At 48.2% G+C, this 22,212-nt stretch overlaps 1 protein-coding gene across 1 annotated transcript in view; it reads right to left on the bottom strand.

The window, feature by feature from the left end:
- ZCCHC14 (zinc finger CCHC-type containing 14) overlaps positions 1-22,212 on the bottom strand; it is a 50,068-nt gene that overhangs the window by 20,792 nt on the left and 7,064 nt on the right. Inside the window, exons 2-3 of the mRNA XM_043434885.1 lie at positions 11,773-11,896; positions 4,803-4,876 (exon numbers count right to left, since the gene is read on the bottom strand). Of these exons, the coding sequence (XP_043290820.1) occupies positions 4,803-4,876; positions 11,773-11,896 (198 nt within the window). The remainder of the gene's footprint in view (positions 1-4,802; positions 4,877-11,772; positions 11,897-22,212) is intronic.

Here is a 22,212-nt window from a genome sequence, read left to right as displayed (position 1 = left end):
GCAAATACAAAACCAACTCCATGGGAAAAAAAAAGAACAGGAAACTCAAACTCCTACTTGTAGTCTATTTGTTACTTACATCTTCCTATAAAAGAATAACCTTTCATTTGTATCCCGGAAAACAATGACACATAAAAATTAAAACTAGAGATAAACAAGGCTGAGAAAACGGGGCAGGGGAAGGGGAGCCCGGGCAGTGTCGCTGACTTTTCCCTTAATAAGTGAGAGTTTCCAAAAAAAACTGCTTCCTGAATCTTCCCACACTGAAAGCAACAGAGGGCACACCTCACCATGGTATGGCAGACACTCCTAATAAAGGTTTTTACTGTTCTGGCCATGTTACAATAGATATTCATTTCCAAGTTCAAAAGACAACCTATTTAAAGGACAATTTATCCTAATTATTTAGGGCTTTGTGGACAAAAATTAATACTCAGGTAATTTTTAGAAGTGTTTTATTGAAGTGTAACTGACACTGAAATGCACGTATTTAAAATGTACACTCTGATCAGTTTGGACGTACATATCCACCCATGAAACCATCCTTCTGGTCAATATAACGGACATAGCCATCACCCCTCCCCAGGAAGCTACTGACCTGCTTTCTGTCACTGCAGATTATTTACCATTTTCTAAATTTATCTAAATAAACCCGTACGGAGCATACTCTTTTTTCCCTGGCTTCTCTCACACACGTAATTATGGAGCTCTCTCTGTCCATACTGTATCAGGAACCCACTCCTCCATGCCCAACGGCCCACTGTGTGGTCACAGTACACAGTGTATGCCCAGTCTCCCAGCGATGGGTATTTGGGGCCTTACGAATAAAGCTGTTATAGACATTCATGGACAAACCTTTGTATGAACACATACTTTCATTTCCTTTGGGTACTGACCTAGAAGTGGGGCTGATGAGTCATATTTTAGGAGTATGTTTAACTTTTTAAAAAAACTGCAAAACAGTCTCCCCAAGTAGTTTCACGGTTTTATGCTCCCAGGGCAGTCCTTCCACATACCTGCCAGGAGTTGGTGTGATCAGTCCTGTGGATCTCAGCCATTCTGATGGGCAGGCACCATTAGCTCATAGTGGTTTTAACTGGTCTCTTCCTAACGGCTAATGATGCTGCACATCTGTTCACGTGTGCTCTCTGCCATCCACACATCTTTCTTGGTAAAATGTCTGTGCATTTTTAATTCGGTTATTTTCTCATCATTGAGTTCTTGAGAGTTCTTTTTATAGTTTGAATACAAATCCTCTAACAGACACGTAATTTACAAATATGTTTCTCCTAATTCTGTGGCTTGTCTTTGAATTTTCTCCACAGAGCCTTTCAAAGAGCAAGTTTTAAATTCTGATGAAGCCTAACTTGTTCATTTTGTCTAATATGGATCATGTTTTGGTATCCTACCTAAGAAATACTTTTGCCTGTTTAAGTCACAAATCTTTTTTCTGTGCTTTCTTCTAGAAGTTCTATTTTATGCTCTATGTTTAGGTCCAAAATTAGTTTTGAGTTAACTTCTATACAAGAGGTGAGGTTTGATCAAGATTCTTTTTTCTTTGCATATGGTTGTCTGCTCCAGAACCGTTTGTTGAAAAGACCAACCTTTCTTCAACTGAACTGCCTTTATACCTTTGTCAATAATCATTGGCCAGGGTGGTGTGGCATCCAGGGCCTTAGCCCAAAGCGGAGGAGGCCTGGCCCGCAGGGCGGAGCAGTCACCACTGCTGACCCCAAGCCCAGCCCAGGGCCACCCCGAGCGGAGCCACAAGCAGTGGGAGCCTGAGCTGCTCTGGCCTCATCAGGACGCTGCTGGTCCCAGAACACATATGGAGCACTTGGGGCAAGGCGGGAACTTAAGCCTGATTGATGGTGCCCAAGCAGCCTTTGTCCTTCTGAGGGTCACAGTTCCAGTTTTTGTTTTTTTGGCCACGTCGAGCAGCATGCAGCACCTTAGCTCCCCAACCAGGGATCAAACCCATGCCCCCTGCTTTGGGAACATGGAGACTTAACCACTGGCCTGCCAGGGAATTCCACAACAATCAAACTCTTATCAGAAAACTCAAGAATGACTCCTTATTACCTTGGCTTAGGCAAAGATTTCTTAAACACAAAAAGCACAAGTAACGAAAGAAAAAGTAGGTAAATGGGACTTCATCAAAAGTCAAAATGTGTGTGTGTCAAAGGACAGCATCAAGAACATGAAATAAATTCCCACACAGCGGAAGAAAACATCTGTAAGCCAAAAGGCCCGGTAATTTCAGTCCTAGGTATATATCCGAGAAAAATGAAAGCATTTGTCCACATGGAAACCTGTACACAAATGTTCACAGTAGCATTACCCGTAAGAGGCAAAAAGTGGGAACAACCCGGAAGTGTACCAGCCAGCTGCTGAGTGAGCAAACAGAACGTGTCCATCCACACAGTGAAGACTCACTCAGCCACCAAAAGGGAAGTACCGGTACACGACACAACGCAGATGAGCCACAGAAACGTGATTTGCAGGAAATAAACCAATCACCAGAGACCACATATTGTATGGACTGCACTCTGGAGAAACACGCAGCACAGGCAAACCCAGAGACAGACACGGGATCAGAACTGCCTGGGACTTGGGGAGGAGAAGAGGGCAATGACTGCCAACAGGTGTGTGGCTTCTTGGGGTGATAGAAATACTAAAATTAAATTGTGGCCATGGTTACTGAATTCTGAATAAACTGTAAAAACACTGAACTTTTTAAATTTTTTAGAAAATTTATTTGGCTGCACTGGGCCTTAGTTGTGCCATGGGGGATCTAGTTCCCTGACCAGGGATCGAACGCTGCCCCGGGTACTGGGAGCACAGATGTCTCAGCCACTGGATGACCAGGGAGGTCTCAACACTGAACACTTAAAATGGATGAATTTTATGGTATGTGATACCTGTCTCATCAGAGGTGTAAAAAAGAAAGTCGCTTAGAAAATTTTAAAAATGTTTCATCTTTAAAAACGCCAATGATATTCTCCCAAAGTCTTCCAATCAAATGACCATGTACATGTGAGAGCAGCTCTGGCCCCAGGGGTGGCCCCTACACCTCTCAGCAGCACCTCAGCATCAGGGCCCCTGCACTTCAACACAAGTGCCGAGATCAGGTAGTGAGGCTTCCAATTTGCTCATTTCAAAAGTGTTTTGACTGCTCTGTAGTTTTTTCCATATACATGCTATTTATTATTCATTCACTTATTTATGTAGGCTGAACCACACAGCATGCAGTATCTTAGCTCCTCAACCAGGGACTGAGCGCGGGCCACTGCGGTGAAAGTACCAAGTCCTAACCACTGGACTACCAGGGAGTTCTCTCCATGCAAATTTTAGCATCATCTTGTTGATTTCTAGAACAGAAAAATGCTCCTGGGACTTACTTTTACAGATGGTTGTCTGAGACAACAGAGAATTTAGAAGTTTACAGGTATGTGCAGAGATGTTCTCAACAGGGTCCACGGTCCTTCCTCTTTACAGAACTGTAGCTCTGACCACAGCCAGCTAGAGACTGGTTAAACCCTGGAAGCTAGGCAACCATAAGGCACCTCACCCGTCTAGCGTGATGGGATGCCCAAAGCAAAGCTCATGCATGTTACACACTCACACCCCACAGGCGGCCACTTAGCTGAGTCACAAGCAGGAGGGCACCTCGCTGCACAGAGCGCGCGCTCGGCTGAGGCTGCACGAAGGAGCAGCACGCCTCATAAATGAGCGCTGTGTGCTTCTAAATGTTCATTTCATCTTTCCTTAGTACCTCAAATCACCATCTGACAAACAGTCTGTAAATCCCCGAAGGCACATCAGGTTAGTAACCCCCAGCACCCGCCCCCAAAAAGACTAGCTGAACTGTTGGCTGGTGAAGGGTTATCACTGTCCTAAACACAAGAGTGTGCTTATCAGTTATCTCATCAGGAGAAGTAAGCTTCCAGATAACCAAAGTTTTCTTTAAACACTAAAACACTTCATTCAGCTCACGCATCTGGGTAGAAACTTCTAAAACTCAACAATAACCACACGAGACAGTAAGCTCAGAGCTGAGACAGGCCTCCAAGGAGCCTTCTGGAATTGTCTGCTGGGCCTCCAGAAGACTCGGAATGTCCCTGTCTGCCAGCCTGCTGCCCCAATCCTGGTCACAAGCCCCTCATCTGGGGAGAGGCCAAGGGTCCACCCTGCCCAAGCTCACTGCTTTATAGAGAGGCTGAGGATGGGGGCTGAATCTAAACCCAGTTTGAGCAGACTGGCTGTGAGTGGGGTTCCAAGGGCCTGATAAACAGTATGCCTCAATTTTCACAATTCTCCTCTGTAGCCAAATTAGGTGACCAACTACCTACCAGGAGCCGAGTGTGTCTCCAGAGTGCGTTCCCCCCCAGCCCACCAAGGAGGTTCTGTCATCCAGGAGGTGCAGAGGAACACGGCTCATCTCTGCAGGCACTGACTCCCCCAGACTCCAGCCTCCGACTGAACGGAGGTGCCGGGACACAGACAGGTTCAGCACCGTCCGTGGTCACACAGCTAACAGGGACACAACTGGGCTGTGAGCTCCAGGCTGCGCCCGAGCCCAGACCCTCCCCATCGATGGAGAGCAAGCAGCCCCAACAAGCTCATCCTGGGGCCCCGCCGCCCGCAGGGCCCAGCCCCCACTTCTATCTCCCACAGCATTGGTACCGAGCTTTGCAAAAAGACCTGTCTTTTATTTAGATAAATAAAAGTACTGCTTCGTAGTAAATATTCCCTTCCTAACCCTTAGAGCAGAAAAGGGGGAAAAAAAGTTAGTATCTTACCTCAAAGGAACATTCAACATTTCTTTCATTTTTTTTGTGTGATAATCCCTTCAGGTCTATCTTTTCAACACTCACTGTAAAGGTAAACAAAACAGAAAAACAACAAACAGAATTATAAAAATGAAATAAAAGCTTGAAGTATACATGATTAGTTTGCATTGATCGGTATGTTAGCGGCTTTTACAGGAAAGCTCCCAGCGCCCCACGCCATCTCCTCCACAGAGAGCTCGTCAGGAACGAGGGAGGCTGGAGGCCGAGCTCAGAATGAGGGCAAAGTTGATCGTGAGACAGAAAATACAGGGAAACTATAAAAACAAATCAATAAAAAGGGATAGATGCTTGAAAAGAACATACGTTTCTTTGCCTGCTAGAGGGCAATGGATGATAACTGTAACTGAAGGTTAGTTATGCTCTGTTATCCCTAGAAGACTAAAGCTCAACGTCTCCCACTCTGGTTGTTGAGAGACGCAGCTGCCCAGAGCCTTCGTCGGGCCAGGCTGCAGGTGCGAGGACTGCGCCTGTGGAGCAGGCTCCCAGACCCCTAGCGCCGGTCCTACAGAGCAGGGGCCACGGCTGCACGGGTGGACAGGACAGAAGACAGTCACGTCAGACAGCCCCAAAGCGATCACCTCCTCAGGCCTCCCCTTTCCCTCGCACAGGTGCTTTTTGTTCTCTCCTAAGAAAATGATACAATTAGCTTGTAAGCACCTAAGTTTTAAGATGCAAGTTAAGTTTGTAAAATGCAAATATTCAAGCACAAATATTTTTGAAAATAAAACAGCACTTAATAAACATGATCTAGTTCCCAAACCCCCAAGTCACACTCAGGTACGCACGCCCTGTTGCTGATTCAAACACAAACGCATCTCCAATACTCATTTAACGGCTTGCTTCTTCAAGCTTATGAACTTCTGCCAGGCGCAGCAGTCAGACAATCCACCTCTTCCGGAAAGACCCCAGCGAAAGACAGAGGCTTTCCTGCATGAACAGCATACACACCCTCCTCATTTTTCACCCATATTCCTGGAGGTCGCTTGGCTGTGTACTATGGGCGTATCTGCAGATCCTCAACACCTGTCTAATCTGATACACTCAGTGTAACTCACAAAACTACTCCTGTTACACTTTTTGCAGACGCCCAATCTCCTGGTCGGCCACACATCCTGAGTTTTCTCCAGCAAACACCACTCTGTAAGATGTTCAGGGCCAACCCCCAGAAAGTTTCGTGGTCAAAAGTTTGGGGGGAAAATCTAAGAAACTCTTTTCGTAGACTGCCCATGTACGTGATCATATTAAAGACTCTGAGAAGTCCTGTGACAAATAAATCTACTTTTATTAACCACATTTCCCCATTTTTTTTTTTTTTTTTGGCCACAGAACTCTCTCCTCCCATAATATGAGCAATTCTGGGCACCAGGCTTCAGGAAGGTTCTAACCCTGTACTTCCCACTACTGCAGCCACTGACCCCATGGGACCACTTACACTGGTATTAATTACAACTGAATAAAATTAAAAATCTCCTCAGTTGAACTAACCACATTTTAAGCACTCAGCAGTCATGCATGGCCAGTAGCTGCCACGCTGAGCAGACCCAGAACCCTGGTGGTCACAGGGAGTTCTACTGGGCAGCATTATAAAGTCAGGGGTGGGCGGGCTGCAGGCAGCCCTCGGCCGGTCGGTGTGACCGCCGCCAGGGTGCAGAGCCACACCGTGGGCTGAGGCTCCGCCAAAGGTGCTCTCCACCTGCCGACAGCAGAGCCCAGCAGTGGTGCCAGACTCCACACGCCTCCTCCCCAATCAAGAAACACAAACCATCTGGAGCTTCGCAGAAAACAACATGCCAATCCCTGCCCTAAACCAACAACTTGTTCACTCACCAACTCGTCTTATGAAGCACCTACTGTGTGCTGGGCCGTACTCCGGGGCTGGGCACAAGGCGGCCGGCACTGACCAGAGTCCTTGCCTTCACAAACCACTGCCTGAATTTTTGAGCCTCTATAAATTCATAAAGTTGTATCAGGGTTGATACACATCGTGGGAGACACTAGAACCCATTTGGTTTAGAGTATTTTAAACTTAAAATAGCATCTCACAGGAAGGAATTACTCTTTAAAAAAAACAAGAACGTTTGTTTCCTTTCTGGCAAAACAAAGAAAACACTACGTTTAGCAGTTGTGCACTGCCTGACCTCGCTCAGTGAAACTACCCACTGTTCCTGTCTGACTTCCCCAGGCAGACTGTCAGCAAATAAACAGCTCTTACACTCTCCCAATCACTATTTTTAAAAACTTACGCACAATGATCTCACTCTAATCCAGACCCTTCACTTCTTTAGACAATAGAATATACAAAGTCAACGAACCCAGAAAAACTATTTGGTGTTTTCCTGGGCCACAGAACAGCAACGTGTACCTACAAGTTCCAGGGCTGAATATTAGGATTTATGAAAAAAAGCAGAAAGAAAAAACCCTAACTGGACTGAAGGCGGGAAGTGACTCATATCTAGACACAGGAAAATGTGAAAAGCAGATGAATGTTACTCAGCTGTTTTCAAATCAAAGAGGCATTTCGGACCAGAGGTCTGAGATGTTAGCGAGACCTCTCTGGAGCCCCCAGCCCACCGGACACTGTGTTCTGTATCTGCATCACCAGCCCCGGTTCCGCCAGGATGCCTCTGGACCAAACACACGGACAAGACCTGCTGTCTTCTCTTGGTACCGCCCGCCCTGGAAGCAACACCTGTGGCCACACAGGGCTCTGAGGGTGGGAGGACGGCCCGATGAGGGCAGGGGGTTGGGGCAGGTGGATGCTCTGCAGCAGGTGAGGGCGGCAACGGCGGCCAGCACGAGCGCCGGGCTGGGGGGTGTTCAGCTGGGCTTCAAAGATGTGTAAGACACTCTCAACTCCAGAACTATTAAAGACCATGTTTATAACAATAAAAACATGAACAAGTGCTTATCCTGTTACCTGAAATATTATACATTGCATGTATAACATGATTATAGTTTTTTAAAATGCAAAAGGAAGAGAGACTAAAAATAAATGATCAAAAGTGACAGGGTTAACTTAACTGTGCCTGGTGGTGGAGTTATGGGTAGTTTTCCTGCCACATCCCTGCGGTGTGGTTTCATGGTTTTAGAGTGTTTACCTGTGTGCACGCATGTTTGCTGATGGCCCACTGAAAGCCCACTGGTAGACAAGGCCCCCCTTCCCTCCTGCCACCCTTGTGAGCCTGAAGACTGGGTCATGTCACACGCGAAGCCCCACTCCTTTCTGAAACGTGTAAGCAAAAAGCTTGTGTCAGTTTGAGGAGTTGGATACCTAACCATCACCTGAGGAAGAGAACACAGCCCAAGACAGCATTAGTGCCAACTGGGAAGACCCCCTAGACCCCCAGGGCTGGGCAGGAAGAGCACCCAGGACGAGCGCGCCTCCCCGGGGCCCAGACTGTGAAGGGGTTTGGGCAGGGCACGCAGTGAGACTCCGGCTTGAGGCCGCCAGCCTGCTCCCACGTGGAGAAACAGTATATGATAGTGTGCTATTTCCTTTCAACATTTCCTGGGTTCTAATTTTCTTCTTTTCTTATTCAAGTTGTACACCAGCCGTTCTTCTCAAATCTTACAAGTCAGAGCACATAGCCTTCAATAAGATGTGTAATTGCACTGAACTCCCATTTTTATAATTGGATCCATGCCTAATTAAAAAACCAGAGCACTACTGTCACTAAGAAAGGAGGGAGGCCGAGCTGCATGGATAAGACCGTAAAATGCACCGTGGTAAGAGTGCAGGCAGGTGCCCTGGAAGGCCCAAGAGGGGTCCGGCGGGGTCACCGACCCCCTCCAGCAGCCACACCGCCAGGTCCAGGAACACACTCCCGACTCCAGCTTGGGAGTGCCTGCTAAAACCTCCACAGCCTACAGCCACCTTCGCTGCCAAGTGCTGTCACGCAATCCCCAGGAGCTGAGGGCCACGTCGCAGGAGAGAACAGGACACCCCGAGATGATGGCTTTAATATGTCCCAAGAAGGAGGCTCTCCTCCGAAACACTTCCCTTTCTACCCTAAAGACTTCTGGAAAAAACCGAGTTGTCGTCAGTTTTCTGCTAATTATGTGTTTTACTTGATTTCAGTGTATCTTTACTAAATAGCTTAATTTGGTACAGTCAATAACAAGAAACCAATTTTATGCCAAACCCAAAGCTAAAAGAAAGCACAGTAAAAAGGGCTTTATTGATGAGTGAGGGAAAAGATGAAAAATGATCATTTTCTAGCACAACACCTTCTCTCAAGCTCCATACAACAGAATTCAGTGTCCTCATACTTAAAGAAATGGAACCAGAATAATATTTAAGATGCCTCCAGCTTTACAGTTATATTACTGAAACCTAATTTTCATCTAAGAATTTAAAAGCTGTATTCTTAAAAGTCTCAGCTGAATAATGTTCCTAAATATCAATTTACTTTCTCACTTTCATTTAGCATTCAGTCATCTGTGTTAATGGGAATAATTTTTTAAAACACTGTTTCTTTTAACTGTTGTTAAAATTTGAACATTCACTACTATGCTGATTAAACCGATCCTCTTTTCTACATCTTTTTAGGTCATGTTATATGAATTTAAGAACTCTATAAATTTACTTTTCTTTGATTTTTTTATCATCTAGCTCCCTTGCATTAATTTGATTTGTTAGTTCTCCAGAAAGATATAAACAAAAGTTGAACATGATCTAGAAAACATAAAGCTCATAAAAGATACATCTGAAGTAGAAAATTAGGAAATGAATGCATATTCCATTTGGATGGTTAGCGATACTGCACTTGAACTTAGGGACCTGAAGAATTCACTCATGTACGTTCATTATGTGTGTTAAGGCAAGCGTTTGTTCAGCCTTCGTACGCATGAGGCCCCACAGTGGCCATGAGTGGTGGAAGAATGACTCAGGCCACAGCAATACTGTGGGGCAAGACTTTAAAAGGGAAGGGAAGGGCCCGCTGAGCAGAGCCACACGCAGTCAAGGCCCAGGGGTGACAGCACCTGTGTTGGGAGGAAGTTAAAGTGGTGGTGGAGACGGGGAACAGGAGGCCAGGGCAGGCGGCTGGCCCAGGACCCATGCATCAGGGCAGGGGAGGCCAGGGGCTCTGCAGTCTCCGGCTGTGTGAACTGTGACACCCCAGCTGCTGCATGACCTTGGGCACAGTTATAATCCCTGAACAGAACAAGCACCAGCTTGCTCCGTGGGGCTGCGGCATCACCTGGCAGACTCCCGTGAACTGCCAGGTGGCTTCCCGAGGAAGTCTGAAAACCTTCAGTCAACAGTACAGAGAAAAAGGTAAGGCTTCTGCCTAATGCGTGCATGGCTTTCCTTTTCTAGTCACTTCTGTTTAACCAAGCGTTGGGATCTCAGGGTTGGAATCCCAGTGTATCTTAGGAACGCTGCTTAACCACAACTCAGTTCTCCTGTCTGAAATGGGGACTGCGGTTACAATGAACCAGGTTATTATACCTGAGTCCCACAGGGTCTTAGGAAGATCGAGTGGGTTAATGTATGTAACAAGCTAGGACCACCTTCTAAGACTAGTCAGGGTTTCAGACTGTCCTTACTGATGTCCCCTGAGCTGTAATCTGAAGAAACACAAAAGTCTGACCTATTTATAAGGTGAACTGTGTCTCTGAAGGCTTTTAAAAAGCACAGACAATCCAAAACTGAAGTGGGATACAGAAAAAACAACAAGAAAACTAGTAACGCTGGGAGTGGCTTCAGGCTTTCCGAAGAGCAGTAACAGGGTTCTGGGGAAAGCATGAACAATAAACCAATGACCAGTTACCTGCTGGGTCAGTTTCACGGTAGAGGAACTATGGTTACCTGTGACCACTGAACGGAGACCACTGTGGATAATCAGCAAGGTCTGGCTTACTGCATCTTCTAAGGGTCATGATGTCTGACAGCGGTCAGGTCTGGTCCTACCACAGTCCTGCCTTCCTGCACCAGGCACCCCAGCAAGAGACAGACACTGCTGTTCAACCAGCAATTACATTAAAACACAGGAACGAAGGGTCTTGATAATTGTGCCAACAGGAGAAAAGCATGATGGTGAAGAAGTGGCCGTCCCCCTTAGGACTGCGAGGGTACAAGATACAGGCTCCACTTGGACGGGCTGGGGACAGAGGAAGCAACGCCCACCGGGAGGCACCTCCCCCATAACAACACGCCGAAGGAAGACCCTCTGCTCAGCGAGTGACAACTACCCACCCAGAAACAGAGGCCCCGCTGCCTTCAGGACGACTGAGCCTCCAGCGGAACCCAGGAAACGAGCTGACTGCTGCTCCCAGGGCCATGAGGAGGGCAGCCATCCAGGCCCACAGCCACAGGTGTGAGGACTCGGCACCGCTGGCATCCTCGCCCAGCTCCAAACCGGGAAGTGAGAGCAGCCGGGAGCCCTGCGGGCTGTGCCCCATCCTGTCCTGTGAGCCCCCCAAGGGCCCACACCACTGGCCAGGGGGCCACTGGCCTGACGCTGTCCACTGTAGCCGCACGAAGCCAGACGGCCGAGAACCAGGGAGACCAGCCTCCCACTGCGGGAGGGAGAGCTGCCTTGTCCACACTGAGCCAGCGCAACTGCAACGCGATGAAATAAGACTACAAGTTCAGGCCCTCAGTCCTGGGGGCCCCGCGTGGGGCTGGTGGCAACCACGTCAGTGTGGAGACAACAGTGCGTCACTGCACAAAGCGCTGTTCTCAATTCAGGAGCCCTGGCGGGGCGGCACATGATAACATTCACTGATTTCCTCTTAACAAACATCAAGATGTGAGATTTCTACAGTCAAGACACATCCGCATATAACTTGCGGAATTCAGAAAGAATAATACATCTAAGACTAGCGTTTTCAAACCATCTGGAAGCAGCCAGCCAAACATCATGACCCTCAGCTCCTCCCCACACCCCGTCCTCCCTGCGGCCCCGCAGCTCACCTCTGGACAGTTTCCCTCCAGGCCTCTTGGGCAGCGACCCCTCAGTGGAATGTGTGGATGTGTGCAGGGCGTTCTCCAGGCTGTTGCCCACGCTGCTGACGGGGGGCTCCGTCCTGGGCGTGACCTGCGGGGACAGAGTCAGAATCAATTTATTTTCTTCCAAAATTTAGTTCTCGTGCGAGGATTTTCATTTTTATTTCAAAGTCACTTATGTTTACTGTAGCTTCCAATTTTTCTGTAAAACAGTCATCATTAGCGTGAGCACTTCTGGTGGAAGACGAAACTTTGAGCAATCCACCACTCACCACCGAAATGTAAAGCCATCCCAGTTAGAGCAAACACGGGGGCTAATGTCTTGTGCCAGCGGTTCACTAGCCGGGTAAACTGCTAACTGAGCCGTCACAAATCCTATCTGAGCCAAAACCCGATTCTTTCTTCAAATCAGTTTCTTATTAATTACAAAGCAGGACTTAACACTGTCGTATAAATCTTGAAAAGTAATAAAATGCTCTAACAAAAACAGGAGAGAACAGGATAGACCTGGATCTATTTGGGGGTGCATTTTTAAAAAGAATATGCTAGAAATACATTACAATCCCATCTCTGGATAGCTGTCATACAAAGTACTCAGACGTGAGAACGATGTGTGTCGGCAGGGGGAGGGCGGACACGCTCACTGTAACAGTGAAACACTGAAAACACCTTGAACAGCTACTGATAGAGACCCAGGAAAAAAAGGACCGCCGCCCACAGGCCCCCACTCTATGCTGGCCGTGCGGGTTCAGCCTGCACCAAGTTCCCGACAGGAGCCAGGAGGGCTGCCCCGTCTCCGCTCCCCTGTCTTAGGTTTACAGATAGCCAGGACCCCCGAAGGCTACCTCGGACTCTACAGTGACCTCAGGGGGAGAGGGGAGGGGAGGGGGTCCTTGGGAGCTGGTGGGGGAGGGGCAGCACCTTTACTTTTTCCCCCCAATGACGACCAGTATTTTTATAGCTAAATGCATTTATTACTTTTAGGATTTAGAGGAATGAAAATGACCAATGCTTTAATGTCTTCCTACTCACAATTTAAAAGGACAGTACAGAAAAGTTACGATTTTAAAGTTTACCAAAACCAGCAAGTTTTAAAAGAGGGAGAAACACGGTGCTTCACACACAGCCAAAGAGAAGGTTTGGGGAAAAGGGGCATGACTTCTGGTCCCAAACCTGACCCGGAGGGGACGCGAGATGCACACAGGAAGCTCTCAGGCCGCCACTGTCCTCGGTTCACCTTGTTACCTGGCTAGCGGGGGTCGGGGGTGGGGCGCGGTGGCACAGACCCTGCTGTTTGCAGGCCTGGCCGGGGCACCTGGCAGAGGGCAGATCACACCAGCCACTTCGGAAGACAGGACACCCAGCCCCTCCCCCAGACAGAGCTCAGGGAGGCCGCGGCAGGCACGACCCCGCCTGCTCCCAGGGGCCAGCCTCTGACCCAGGAAGGCCCCAGCTGTGCAGGTGTCCCCTCCCCACATGTGAGGACCCACAAAAGCTCAGTAACTCCACAGATCTGGCTAATCTGCAAGTTTACAGAACTCAAGGAAGAAAACCCTCCCCCTCCAGCACTCCTCTAAAAAGTCCATTCATTTGATAACATTTACCGAAACGCTGTAAGACAGTTACATTTTCCAATTACTTATACTTGTAGTTTAATCTGCATTACTTCCTTTAGGTAAAGCAAAGTTTTCTTTTATCATCCAATGATCAGAATATTCCAGAAATGAACTTCTCCTTTATTAAATAACATACAAGCACTGACAAGTACAACACAAAGGATATGAATCTGAGCAAACTCCAGGGGATAGTGGAGTCTGGCGTGCTGCAGTCCAGCACAGAGAGTCAGACACGACTTAGCGACTGAGCCACAAAAAAGTTACTCAAAGGGCAAGATTTAAATACCAAACAGTAAATACGACTTTAAGGAACAACTTTAGGGAACAAGGCTGACATTTCCAACAATACACTAAACACAATGGCAGCCGACTCCCCACATCTGGCCTGACCCCCGGGAACCCCCATGTTCTCTCAGCTGCCCTGGCGGGTAATTCTAAGTCCTGGTCCTAAGGAGAGGGAGACTGAGGGTCTCAGCAACCGCTAACAGAAGCGCAGGCCCTGCTGGCCCATGATGAACCTCTCCGCAGGGAGTAGACACACATACCCCTGCCCAGCCTCCAACAGCTCAACTGGCCTGAGTGGACGCCACCCTCCAGACTCACACCCTTTGGGGAGGAGGCTGCAAAAATGGACCATAGTGTCCTCGGCTCCTCTGGTGAACGCTGAGGTAGAGAACTCAGCCAGTAAAGCCTGGGGCGGGGGGTGGGGGCATGGAAATAACTCTGGTTCTCAGCCCTGACTGCACGTGGAACCCTGGAGTTACCCAGCAGGATGGATGCACTGCGTCCTACATAAATACAGGAAAGAAAACTAAAACTGAAACAAGAAAAAAAAAACAAAAAAAAACAGTTGTTTTCCTTGGCACTTCTGAAGCATTTCTTCCTAGTTTTCCAAACGTTCACTTCTTTCAATCCAGCCTCTATCTTCTCTCTGGTCCTTTGTTTACATTGAAAACTGTCTTCACTTGTGCTTCCCAGAAATGCTGTTTTTGGGGTTATTTTTGGTGAAGCTAATTTGCCCCATGTGACCCACGCAGCTCAGCCGAGCGCTGTCTGACTCACACTCACAAGCAGAGCCGTCAGCAGCCTGATGGACTCAGAACGGAGCTCTGCTCAGTGCCGGGGTCGCTTCTGCTGATGCCGGGAGGCTCTGGGAAGACGCGCTCCAGCCGCCAGCCCAGCGCAGCCCTGACGGATGTTTTCCATTAGGCTCACAGTCCTGCTTCCTGCCAGTGCCCGCCAACTGACGCCCTCTGGGCCAGTCAGCTCCTTTTCCATCTTCACAGCCGCCCCTCCTACGACCCACGGGGTCTGACTCCTGACATCTCCCACGGCCCTCCGCTCCGTCCACTGGGCCTCGGGGCAGGAAGATGGTCAGGATAAACTGGAGGCCTCTGTCCTGGCTGCGCCCTCGGCCAGGGCCCCCTCGACCCCGTCTCATACACAGCTCGGGCTCTGCAGCTGTGGCCCTGCCGACCGAGCCACCAAGGCCAAGACCTCGTCCGGCACACGTTCAGCTTCCTCCACTGCACCCACCTCACAGGGTTTTTGTGAGAATTAAATGGAAAGCATTTGAAGAAGCGTGCTGGAAAGACAGGACTCAGCGAAATGGCAGTTGCTGCGACAACCAGGGCACGTGCAGGCCAGCCGGGAAGGCAATTACACAGGGTCATGTGCTGACACACGGCGCAGCGGGGACACCTGGAGGGGACGCACACTCACAGGGTCCCGCAGAGAAGCTCCCCGGGCGGCTGGTCAACCGCACCCTGAGCACAGCACGCAAAGCTAACCTCGCCCAGGGACGCAGTCCAGGCAGCCGCCCGGATTCTGCATCCCCATCCTGGGAACCTGGGGGCTGCCATCTCCTCTAAATAGACACTCCACCCACAGGCAACTCTTCTGTGACGAGCAAGTGCCACCCTGCAACAGCGTGGACGGTGACCTGATTATCTGGACCACAGGCTGACAAGTGCCCCCCGAGTCAGTGCTCGTGATGTCACAGGGGAGCAAGCTCGTCCTCAGCCAGCAAGTGCAAGCTGCTCCAGCTGTGTGTCTAACAAATTTCACTGCCTCTAGACCTCTGGGCCCACTCATGCACTGGGAGGAATCTGTCCTAAGAAGACAATCAGTGATACAAGGGTTTGTGTGCAACAAGGTTCATCTAAGTTTCAAAAGAAGAAAAACAGGCAAGTCTCTGGTGGTCTAGTGGTTGGGACTCCGAGCTTTCACCACTGAGGACACGGGTTTGATCTCTGATCAGGGAACTGAGATCCCACAAGCCATGCAGTGTGGCCAAAAGAGGAAAAAAAGAAACAAATATCCAGCAAGATTAATACTTAAATACATAAATGTACATCCATATGATTAAATATTATGCAGCCTTTAAAAAACTTCAGAAAATGAAAAAAAAAAAAAAAACTTCAGAAAGTGAAAGGCATGGGGAACACTCACATTTAGGTATGTGAATCTATAACATATAAATTCTATAGATACATACATTATAGGCACTGGAAAAAGAAGAAAATATGCTATAATTTTAATAGTATTTTTATCTGAGTGATTAAAATGTATTTTTTTGTTTTCTAATTTTTTAGAAAGGAATAATCACTATTCAGTTCAGTTCAGTCGTGTCCGACTCTTTGCGACCCCATGAATCACAGCACGCCAGGCCTCCCTGTCCATCACAAACTCCCGGAGTTTACTCAAACTCATGTCCATTGAATTGGTGATGCCAGCCAGCCATCTCATCCTCTGTCGTCCCCTTCTCCCCCTGCCCCCAATCCCTCCCAGCATCAGGGCTTTTCCAATGAGTCAACTCTTCGCATGAGGTGGCCAAAGTATTGGAGTTTCAGCTTCAGCATCAGTCCTTCCAGTGAACACCCAGGACTGATCTCCTTTAGGATGGACTGGTTGGACCTCCTTGCAGTCCAAGGGACTCTCAAGAGTCTTCTCCAACGCCACAGTTCAAAAGCATCAATTCTTCGGACTTCAGCTTTCTTATTAGGATTAGGAAAAAAGTTAAAGATACCAAGTGTAAAGGAGAGCACCTTCCTACAAGATCCAAACAACATGAAAAGGTCAAACAGAAGCAACTTCTAAAAAACGGCAGCTGCTCATCTCGGCAGCTGCCCTGTCTCCTGGCCGGCCAGCGCTGTCACGGAGCTGTCAGAGGTGCTGAGAAGCCTGGACAGGAAACCCCGCCACTGGGGGCAGGCCGGTGGAGCTGAAGCCTGGTGGGAGAGGAGCCAGTCAAGCAAACACCTGTGGGAGGGGCTTCCAGGAGCCGGAATGGACCCTCAGCTCCAGCATCTACCAACAGAGTCCCTGATTTCCAACTTGTTCTCCAAGTGCCGCCTCTATAGTGGGAAGAACAACGTGCTGAATGTTGATACTTGTAAGTCAATGGGAAAAAACACATAAAATCAGAACGAAAAGTGATTTGTAAGCATTTTACTAAAGCAGTGATTACGTGTCTCTAAGAAACCAGAACAAGAAAATAGATAGTTTAATAGTGAAAGCTATTTGCTGACTTAGGACAAGTGAAAGCCAGAGCTAACCAAAAACCGTTTTCCACATAAAAACATTCCTTTTAATATTCCTTACCCTAGAGCTCTGCTCATTAAAAAGAGAGAAAAGATGGGAGAAAAAAATGATTACTGCTCAAAAATCTCAGCACGAGGTACCAAGTACATAACTAGATGAGTTCTAGCAAAGCAAATCTAGAGCCAGGTTCTTCACAAGCAGCCCTGAGAGGTACAGCCCCATGGCACGCCCAGCCTCACTGTGTGCCCCAGGAAGCTCAGAACTTCAGCTCCAGGCCACCCCGCAGCCAGTGATTAAACCAGAGTCCGGTGGTAGGGGAGGGCAGTGGGGGAGCGCCCAGAGCCTGTCACCTTGGAGGAAGCCACCACAGTCCAGGTTGGCAACATGGCCGAGGTACAGAGCAGGCAAGGCTTCGTCTGAACAGTGCACTACCAGCTCTCACTGAGAGCTTTATTTTAAACGACCAAACAGCTCAGGTGTATTCTCCTGGAACTGAGCAGGTAATAGGCAGGAAATTTAAGGTGGGGCTGGGGAGTATTCAAAACAAGTGTTTTGGAGAGAAAGGCACAATGTTAGTGGTGAGGAACACAGTGATGCACGGGGTCACAGAGAAAAGTTATTAAATGCACAAGTTCAAAAGGCACAGCCAGGTGGGAACAAACCCCCCTCTCTATAAACTCTGAAATCGACTCTGAAATGTGAAATACATTCAGGAAGACAGCCCTCCCCCTTCAGGAAAAACCTAAGTCACGTGACCGGTGTCCTGGTGGAAGCTGCTCCCCTTAGCCTGCAAGGTCCATTCCAGTAGTTTCTTTCCAGAATGTCACAGCCAAAGACACAGACGGGGTATCCACTGCAGACTATTTTCACCCTCAGCACTTTCGACGAGAAGGGCACAGTACGCACAACACTGGTATCGTGCACATCCTGGACAGAAGGATGCGTCAGTATTGGGGTATTCTCTGAGAACCTGGCTCAGTGTTTAGTCACAATAAGTGAAGTGGGCTCTAACGCCCACCTTGGCCCTTGACGTAACATTCCAGCACCTGACAGGAACCTCGCAGAGCAGCACGCATTCCCAGGGGTGCTGCACGATGCCCCGGGGCGCGAGCCACGACACAGAATCAGCCCAGAACACTGGGGCATCCACGATGGGCAGAACAGGCAACCAAAGACACTGGGGGTGAGCCGGATCCCAGCTGGAAAAGAGGACGTGAGGATGTATCAAAGGTTCAGAAGCACCAGTGAAGCAGGCCCCGGGGGTGTGTATCGGTAGGAGCCCTGGGAGCAGACACCTATTCTCGAAGGAAAAAAATCACTGCGATTGGTAACCCAGTCTCCCCAATACGAGTGTTAACAGCACATGGCTCCTGAGCTTCGTAACTAGTCAAGGAAAAGACCCACACAAACAAGACTTTTCAGAAAATTCCCACCTGCAAATTCAGCACGCCGGAACAGAGGCCAGGAAGCTGGTGACAGGAGAAGCGCGGTCCTCCCCGGGGAAGCAGGGGCCCAGAGAGCGCTGTGTCCAGTGGGGTCACAGCCCAGAACACAGATGGGGCACCCACTGTAGCTTATTTTCACCACACATTTTCCCACATGGCCCCAACAACCCACATCAAAGTATCTCATTCACTTAATTAACTGTTACAGGTATAGGTTGTTACCATTATTCCCAAGCTTTTAATTTTTATTAAAATGACCAAATGTGATGGGAGGAGGGGCTGTTTTTCTTCCCCACAAATTAATTCTCTTTCCTTTTCAGTTATTCTTTTTTCTAGTCTAGACTATAATATTTCTAGAAGTAGTTCCTACATAATACATGTTTTAATTAGATTCACTGTGAATCAGTAAGAAAACTGAGGATACAATTTCTTTCTAGTAATTCTATTGAGGTTCTTATGTAAAAGTCCTAAATAATCAGAAGTGATGCTACAATGCTCCTTTCTCATAATGAATTCAACATCAATGTTTAAAGTATAACAGAAATATAAACTAACAACTGGGATGGTAACAGTCGTTTGGTTTACTGCCATCCTACAGCACACTAAAATATCTAGGCTTACCACAATCTACAATTTTTCAAATATTAAAGGAATACAATCAAACAGTCTTACTTTCAGAGCTACAGACTCCTCTCTGAGACGTGACCCACGTGCATAGTTCTACAGGTGACAAGCCCATCAGAGTACTGGAAGAACACACTCTGCTCCCAGCTCCCAGTGTACCGGTCCATAAACTCAGTTTTGTCATGGCGTATACAAAGCCAAACCATCAAGTTCAGAGAGTTTCTCCCAACAGAAGCTTTCGCACGTCAGCCTTTGAAAAATAAAAAAGCAGGATACAGAAGTTAAAATCCACTAGACTCTGCAGCTATATAGTACATAAGAGAAACAGCCGTTGGATGTCACTAATAGGCCCACGGGAAAGAAAAGCACTGAGGAAGACAATGTTTTCACTCGGGTGGCCTTTCAAAAACACCCGGCATGTCCCTCCACTGCTCAGGACACAGCCCCCCTACCAGGAGGCAGGGACCGCAGCCTCTGGGACTGACAGACGATGACACAGTCTCTGCCTGCAATAACCAAAGTTTGGGAATGAACATGTGAAGAAACCTATTACAACCCATTATGGTAAGGGCTAGAACAGAAGGAGCCAAAGAAGGCTTTACAGATTATGTGAGCTAAGAAGTAGGGCCAGGTGCCCCCTCTGAGAGAAGAGCATCTGGGAGGGGCTCAGGGGAAAAGGGGCACATGAACACGAGGAACTGAGTACAGACAGAGCTGAAGACACACAGCCAGGCCAACGGCAGATGGTCACACTGGGACACAGTGCACCACGCTAGGAACTCAGGCCGGAGACCAGCCCTACGGGCATCTTCCCAGGACCACTGCTGCAACACCCGGGGTCTGCGGTCAGCGGCTAAGAGTGGGCCGGGGAGGTGGCAGGGCACCATCGCACACTAGACCCAGGTCGGGGATCCTAGACCAGAGCCCGCTTAAGAGCAGCACCCAAACATGTTACAGTTATTTCTAAAAAGAGATAAGGCACCAAAGTTTCTGTTTTAAATTTAATCACAAAACAAGGGAGGGAAGCTCTAAAGTTGTCTCTTGTGAACTTAAGGACAGCAGTTAGTTCTAACAGGAGGCCGTCACTCTCTTGCTTCCTGATGAAGTGGAGCTGCCCGTGGCTAGGGCTGTGCTTGCTCCCATTAGACTACTGCGATCTGTGCCCTGACTCCCTCATAAATCACCCAAATCCACTTACAAAGAAGCGTCCCGCATATGTAACCATCATGCCAAGTGTGTCAGGGAGAGGTGGGGAGCAAGGGATAGACAGACAGGAAGGAAGAACACAACTCAGCTGCCGTGGCAGTGTCAGTGGAGATCAGTGACTGTGGAGATGAGAAAGCAGGCAGACTTGCCAACGGCGTGGGATCCCGGCCGGCAGGTCAGGACAGGGGCTCAGCGGTCAGAGACGAAGACAGGACCTCGCCTCTGGACAGCCCGAGCTCCCTGGAACGTCCGGCCACAGCTCAGTCGCAGCTGGTTAGAGCTGGGGGAGTAAGAGAGCGGGCAGACCACAGCCGAAATGTCATGAATTATCAAGTAACCAGAGAGGAGGAGAGAAGTCTGAGAAATACCATCATCAAGAGGGCAGGAAAGCAGGAGAAACAGAAACGAACGCTCATACAAGTGGAGGAAGTTGGGTGGGGGGGGTTGCCAGAAAATAAGGGGGGGCAGGGCTCCCAGGCTGCTCCAACCAAGCCCTGTCCAGACCCTTTAACTGGGCATCTCAGCAGCCACAGTTGTTTAAAAAACAAAACAAAACACCATCCCCCAGAGAATTTCACAGTGCAGAGAGCCCACAGAACAAATGAGAGATGAGAAAGATAAGGGAAATCACAGGTCATCAGGACAGAGACATCAGTGAGACCCAACAGACAGTCCAGAAGAAAACTGAAACATACCCAGAAATACGCCACATTTCAAATCTGAGAGGGAGGGTGCGTTCTTCAACAAATGGCACCGGGACAGCTAGGCTATCATCTGGAAAATATAAAACTAGCTTTGTACCTTAGACCAAATAAATTCCAGATGGATTGGTTAAATGCAAAATGAGAAACCACACAAGTTCTATATAAGCATACCACAGGGAATGGTTGTTGTGTACAACGCATTACGTTTATATGAGCACAATCTATGCACATGTAATGTGTACAATGCACAGTGTACACTGCATTTCTAATTACGACACAACACCCCGAAGCCAGGCGAGACTGACCAAGACAGCATTAACTCTGCCAAACTGTATGGCAGAGTCTTCTGGAAAAAAAACCCAAACCTGGAAAATAAATTCCTGAAACTTTCACTAGAGACAAAAGGACAATTTCCTTGAAACTTACATAGCGCCTAAAAAAGAATAAAGACAAGATCAGTAACCCAACAGAGAGGGGATAAAGGATATAGAGAGCTCAACAAAAATAAATAAAATGGATCACCTGAACGTGTGCCCCCACACTGAGCAGTATTCCTCACCTCCTCACATTCTGTGGGGATCCCACAAGCAAACTGGGCAACATCCCAGTAATCACAGGAGCACAGACCATGTGACCCACAGCCAACCCCACGTCCAGGCTTCTCCTCCGCAGACATGCTTACAACACATAAAAGGCTACACATGCTGTCTGCCACATGCAGGTGGTGCGCACACGATAGGGAAGTGACGGCGTGGTCTGTAGTAGTGAAATGGGAACAGAGCCCATCAACAGAGACACAGGGCAGCAGCTCTGCAGGTGACACGATGCTCATCAAGAAAGACGCCAAGAGGCACAAGCGACGGACAGACCTGTGCATGCGGTAAGGCACCAGTCACCTATCTATAAATAGAGTTTTTCTGGAAGGTTCTACAAGAAACAAAGAGGGAAGAGAACTGCATGGGTTCCTGGGTAAAAATAAACCTGTTTTTAAAATGTGAAATAAAAAGTATCTACACCCAGGTAAGGGAACGGAAGCTTGAAATGTCCTGTGTATCCTTCCCCGAGTGCATGGGGGACAAGAGATCAAGGAGAAGTTCATTGAATATTCTTTTGTAGCTTTTCAATTTATTTTTACCTCTCATTATTAAAGTATTTTTAATTTAAAAGATTACTGGTACCCTTTAATTAAAACTGTTTTCATTGAAGAGGCTGGAGGCAGAAGGCAGGTTACAGGAGGCTGAGGAATAGCTGACAGTCAGGCCCAGAGCA

Source organism: Cervus canadensis, chromosome 18, assembly GCF_019320065.1.
Source record: "Cervus canadensis isolate Bull #8, Minnesota chromosome 18, ASM1932006v1, whole genome shotgun sequence".
Classification (NCBI taxonomy): Eukaryota; Metazoa; Chordata; class Mammalia; order Artiodactyla; family Cervidae; genus Cervus; species Cervus canadensis.
Note: the sequence above shows the minus strand (reverse complement) of the source record. Positions and strands in the feature narration are given on the sequence as shown.